The 5,154-nt window shown below is 45.3% G+C and overlaps 1 protein-coding gene and 1 pseudogene across 1 annotated transcript in view; both read right to left on the bottom strand.

Annotated features, from left to right (window-relative positions):
- NANOGNB (NANOG neighbor homeobox) overlaps positions 1–2,298 on the bottom strand; it is a 16,519-nt gene extending 14,221 nt beyond the window's left edge. The window contains exons 1-2 of the mRNA XM_037732734.1: positions 2,279–2,298; positions 130–226 (exon numbers count right to left, since the gene is read on the bottom strand). Coding sequence (XP_037588662.1) covers positions 130–226; positions 2,279–2,298 — 117 coding nt within the window. The remainder of the gene's footprint in view (positions 1–129; positions 227–2,278) is intronic.
- Positions 2,299–4,264: 1,966 nt separating this feature from the next.
- Positions 4,265–4,898, bottom strand: LOC108291838 (annotated as a pseudogene).
- Positions 4,899–5,154: the final 256 nt, after the last annotated feature.

The following is a 5,154-nucleotide window of genomic DNA, read 5'->3' as shown; positions in this document are numbered from 1 at the left end:
TCACCGCAACCTCCGCCTCCTGGGTTCAGGCAATTCTCCTGCCTCAACCTCCTCAGTAGCTGGAATTACAGGCAGGCGCCACCATGCCCAGCTAATGTTTTTGTATTTTTAGTAGAGACGGGGTTTCACCATGTTGACCAGGATGGTCTTGATCTCTTGACCACCCGCCTCAGCCTCCCAAAGTGCTGGGATTACAGGCTTGAGCCACCGCGCCCAGCCAATCAGGCTGGTCTTGAACTCCCAACCTCAGGTGATCCTCCTGCCTCGGCTTCCCAAAGTGTGCAATTACAGGCAGGAACCACTGTGCCTGGCCTGTTATTATGTTTTATTACAACAGACTTGAACAAGTTTATAGCTTAAGAATGCAAGGAAGAAAAGGTCTCTGGATCAGGCAGGAGAGAAAAGAATTAAAGGCTAAAGTGAGTAGCTGGCCCTAAAAAGAAAAAAAAGAAGAGGAGATAGAGGAGGGCAAGGGAATGATAAAAGAGTCCCTCAGCGTTTAGATCCGACCCTAAAGGTTACTTTATGGGAGGGGGAAGTGACTGAGGAAAATCACACATTAACTGCCTCAGTCTTCTCAATGACTTAGGAAAGAAGGACATCTATTTAAAGAAAGGAAGCCAGGGTCCCAGGGATAATATGAGGATTAATGAATATCAACAAAAAAATGACTTCATGTTTATTAAATGTTTACTTTTTTTTGAGACAAAGTCTCACTCTGTCACCCGGGCTGGAGTGCGATGGTGCAATCATAGCTCATTGCAGCCTTAAACTCCTGGCACAAGCGATCCTCCTGCCTCAGCCAGCTAATGAATATTTTACTATTTAGTAATATGCTATTAAGATAAAGGTATTAAATATTATTTAATGCTTAAACTAATACTATGAGATAGAAATTATTCTAGTTCTCATTTTATGAATGAGGAAGCTGAAATTTACAGGACCAGCGCTCTAACCCCTGAGCTACGGAGACAAATGTGAAGCTAAAGCTCAGAGTGGGGCAGTAACTTGTAGATCAGAGCCTGGAGAGGAAGAAAGGCTGCCTGATTACAAATCTCAAAAGTAAGAAAGATATCATGCAGGGAAATGAGAAGGTCATCATCTATACTTCATACAAGGCTTTACATTTCCAAAGTGAAAAAGGACAACAGTACAGGTAAGTGATGAAAGAAGGCACATCTGGACGCCAGGTGAGGTGGCTCATGCCTGTAATCCCAGCACTTTGGGAAGCCGAGGCAGGCGAATCAACTGAGGTCAGGAGTTTGAGACCATCCTGGCCAACGTGGTGAAACCCCGTCTCTACTAAAAATACAAAAATTGGCCAGGTATCATGGCATGCACCTGTAATCCCAGCTACTAGGGAGACTGAAGCAGCAGAATTGCTTGAACATGGAAAGCGGAGGTTGCAGCAAGCCAAGATCGCGCCACTACACTCCAGCCTGGGCGACAGAGCGAGACTCCATAAAAAAAAAAAAAAAAGTCTCATCTGAATCTTTCCAGCCACAATCCTGCCAAAACGCAGATAAATAAGCCCCTGAACCCTCAGTGCAACACATTTATTCAAATCTGCTTTGAATAATTTGACAAATCTGCTTAACAATGACCTGATTAAGGGGTAGGCACAAAAAGGGGGTGGCACAGTGATTTCCTAGTACAGTTTCCTACTTGGGAATGCCTCTCATAGCTATTCTATTGCAGAGGAACAGCCATAAGGAATTATTGAAATGGCAAAACCCTATATCCTCTGGAAGGCATCCTACCTGCCTCTCCCTTTCCCCTTCCCCCTGCCAGTGGCTCTCAGACTTGAGCATGCATAATAATCCCCAGGAAGGCTTGTTGAATTAGGTTCCTGGGTCCCACCCCAGAATTTCTGTTTCAGTAATTCACACGCGGGACTCAAACATTTGCATGTCTGTGTAGGGGCGGAGAGGGTGTGATCCCTTTCCTCCTGATAGTAAGAGTCAAGAGGACACTCCAATGACAAAAGGCAGATTAACAAGAGAAAAGCTAACAAATTTATCTAATCAAAGTTTTACCTGACAAAGGAGCCTTCAGAGATGAAGATTGAAAGACTCAGAAAAAAGTGTCTATTTTTATGCTTAGCTTCTGTGAAGAATGGACCACTGTGTAGAAATGTAGAACTGGACCAAAAGACTAGGTGGGGAAACCGGGCAAAGCCTGTCTTGAGAGAGAAGGGGACGGGAGACGGGAGAACAGGAAAAGTTCAGAGAGAGACTTTGCTTCTGAGGCTCTTCCAACGTCCCTCAGTTCTAAATACTCAGCATGACCCGGCGCCATGGCTTGTGCCTGCGGTTCTAGCTACTCAGGTTGCTTAAGGTCAGGAGTTCAAGACCAGCCTAGGTAACATAGTGCCCCCCACTGCCATTTTTTAAAGATAGCTGAACACATAAACATGGTATACAAAAACAAAACACCAAAGTACTCAATATGCCAAGGCACCAAATTTTGGGGTATTGTTTTCTGAGCCCTAACATCTGGCAAGTCCCCGGTGACAGCCAGGCTGCTCGCTCAGGACCACACTTCGAGAACCCGTGCTCTGCCTGGCTTCACCATCTCATATGCCACCTGCAGTTTAGAAAGAGGACCGGGCCAAGTGTGGTGGCTCACCCCTGTAATCCCTGAACTTTGGGAGGCCGAGGGGGGAGTATCACGAGGTCAAGAGATCGAGACCATCCTGGCCAACATAGAGAAACCCCGTCTCTACTAAAAATACAAAAATTAGCTGGGTGTGGTGTCACTCACCTGTAGTCTCAGCTAGTTGGGTGGCTGAGGCAGGAGAATCACTTGAACCCGGTAGGCAGAGGTTGCAGTGAGCCAAGATGACGCCACTCCACTCCAGCCTGGTGACAGAGCGAGAATCCATCTCAAAAAAAAAAAAAAAAAAAGGCTGGGCGTGGTGGCTCACGCTTGTAATCCAAGCACTTTGGAGGCCAAGGCGGGCGGATCACCTGAGGTAGGGAGTTCAAGACCAGCCTGACCAACATGGTTTAAAAAAACAAACAAACAAACAAACAAAAAACCCTTGGTTTAGATTACAGCAGTGGGCAGGCTTTTTATTGTTGTTGTTTGTTTGTTTGTTTGTTTTGTTTTGAGACTGAGTCGGACAAACAAAGGCATGAGCCACCAGGAGCCCAGCCCATTGGGCAGGCTTCTGTTTAAACCTTGGTGAAGAAGCTAATGCCCCAAGGGGGAGCCGGCCCTCCAGCTCACCACACGCACTACTCAGAATTTCCTGCAAAAAAGGAAGTGCAAGGCCTGGCTCGGTGGCTCATGCCTGTAATCCTAGCACTTTGGGAAGCCGAAGTGGACAGATCACCCAAGGTCAGGAGTTCAGGATCAGCCTGGCCCACGTGGTGAAACCCTGTCTCTATTAAAAATACAAAAAAATTAGCCAAGCATGGTGGTGGGTGCCTGGAATCCCAGCTACTCAGGAGGCTAGGGCAGGAGAATCGCTTGAATCTGGGAGGTAGAGGTTGCAGGAAGCCGAGATCTCCACTGCACCCTAGCCTGGGCAACAAGAGTGAGACTCTGTCTGACAAAAAAAAAAAAAAAAGAAAACCCTGCAAAAAACGGTAACTTCTGGAGTAGTAGCAGCCGAAACACAATAGAGATTAATCGGAGAGCTGAGACCTGTGCTCATTTGAATTTTAACCAATTAAGAGTCAGATTTTTACTGCAGCATTCTCTTCCTCAGAACGGTCACGTCAAAAATCAAAACCAACTTTAAAAAAAAACCCAAAATAAATTAAAAAAAAAAACCAAACTGTCTAGATTTTGTTTTGCTTTGGTTTTTTGGAAACAGAGCCTTGCTCTGCCACCCAGGCTGCCACCTTGTTGTCCAGGCTGGTCTCAAACTCCAGAGCTTAAGCAATCTACCTGCCTTGGCCTCACAAAGTGCTAGGATTACGGGTGTGAGCCACAGTGCCCAGCCGACAATGTTATTTTCACATGTGCATGAGAAAGTGTCCTGGTGTTCCAGATGCTGGCAGTGTCTAAATATAAAACATACATTTCCAGAGATCTATTTTGCAGAGAGGCATTCCCAGTATTTTTAGATCAAAGACTTTTAAATTATTTTTAATAGAGAAGTAAACTTTCCCACAGAAAGTAACCTAATATCTGAAATTAACCAAAAAAAGAAAGAAAAAAAGGCATAGGCTTTCAAAAAATACACCCATGCTGAAATGGCGGTTCCTTAAGAAGTCTTCTGTTGAAAGGCACTTCTTTTTTTTCCCTACTTTAACAAACTGTAATCATGCTAATGAAATTTTAATCTTCTTTATCATGGCCAAAATCCAAATTGTAGGACAATCTTCAGAAAAGATGGAATGTAAAATCTTGAGTTCAGTTTAGATATCATCAAATCTTCATCATCATCTCCAATGTCATCGAACTGAATTTCACCATCATCTCCCTTACCAAATGTATCAGTTTCATTGATTTTAGCATGCCTGGAAGCTCACCACATGCCTTCAGACTTCTAGCTTCATCTGCATTGTATTTTAAAATTACATCAGTTTTGTTATCCTGGTAGTCTTGGAGACAAACCAATATTATGTCGGAGGTATTTATCTAAACCTTTTCTCTCAATTTTCCTCTGATGGGACATAACCTCTTTACACCATCGAAACACATTGCTTCTAGCCGTCCATTTCCCAACATTTTGATTACCTGAGCATACTCCTGACCATCCTCTTTGAATACCAGTTCTCTTTTTTTTCAGATTCGTTCTCATTCTTACCTCTACGTCTATTTTTACCTCCTTTACCTTTATTCTTGGGCATGGCGGTGGCAGCGACCTCGCGGGGTCTCTGACTTCTTTCTGGGTGGCGGCGGTCGTGGCGGCTGCTGCTCCGAGGGGCGACACCTGAGCGCGCGCAGGAGGAAGCAGGTGCTGGAGGCCAGGCGGCGTGCGCAGAAAGGCGCTTCTTCAGACCTTGAAACTCACCTGCTGGGGGAGCACTGAATCTTCCATTTCTGTCTCAAGCACAAATGGAATGCTCAGGTTAAAACTCCACTTCTGGCCAGGCGCGGTGGCTCACGCCTGTAATCCCAGCACTTTGGGAGGCCGAGGCGGGTGGATTACGAGGTCAAGAGATCGAGACCATCCTGGTCAACATGGTGAAACCCCGT

Source organism: Cebus imitator, unplaced genomic scaffold (genome assembly GCF_001604975.1).
Source record: "Cebus imitator isolate Cc_AM_T3 unplaced genomic scaffold, Cebus_imitator-1.0 Scaffold469, whole genome shotgun sequence".
Lineage (NCBI taxonomy): Eukaryota > Metazoa > Chordata > Mammalia > Primates > Cebidae > Cebus > Cebus imitator.
Note: the sequence above shows the minus strand (reverse complement) of the source record. Positions and strands in the feature narration are given on the sequence as shown.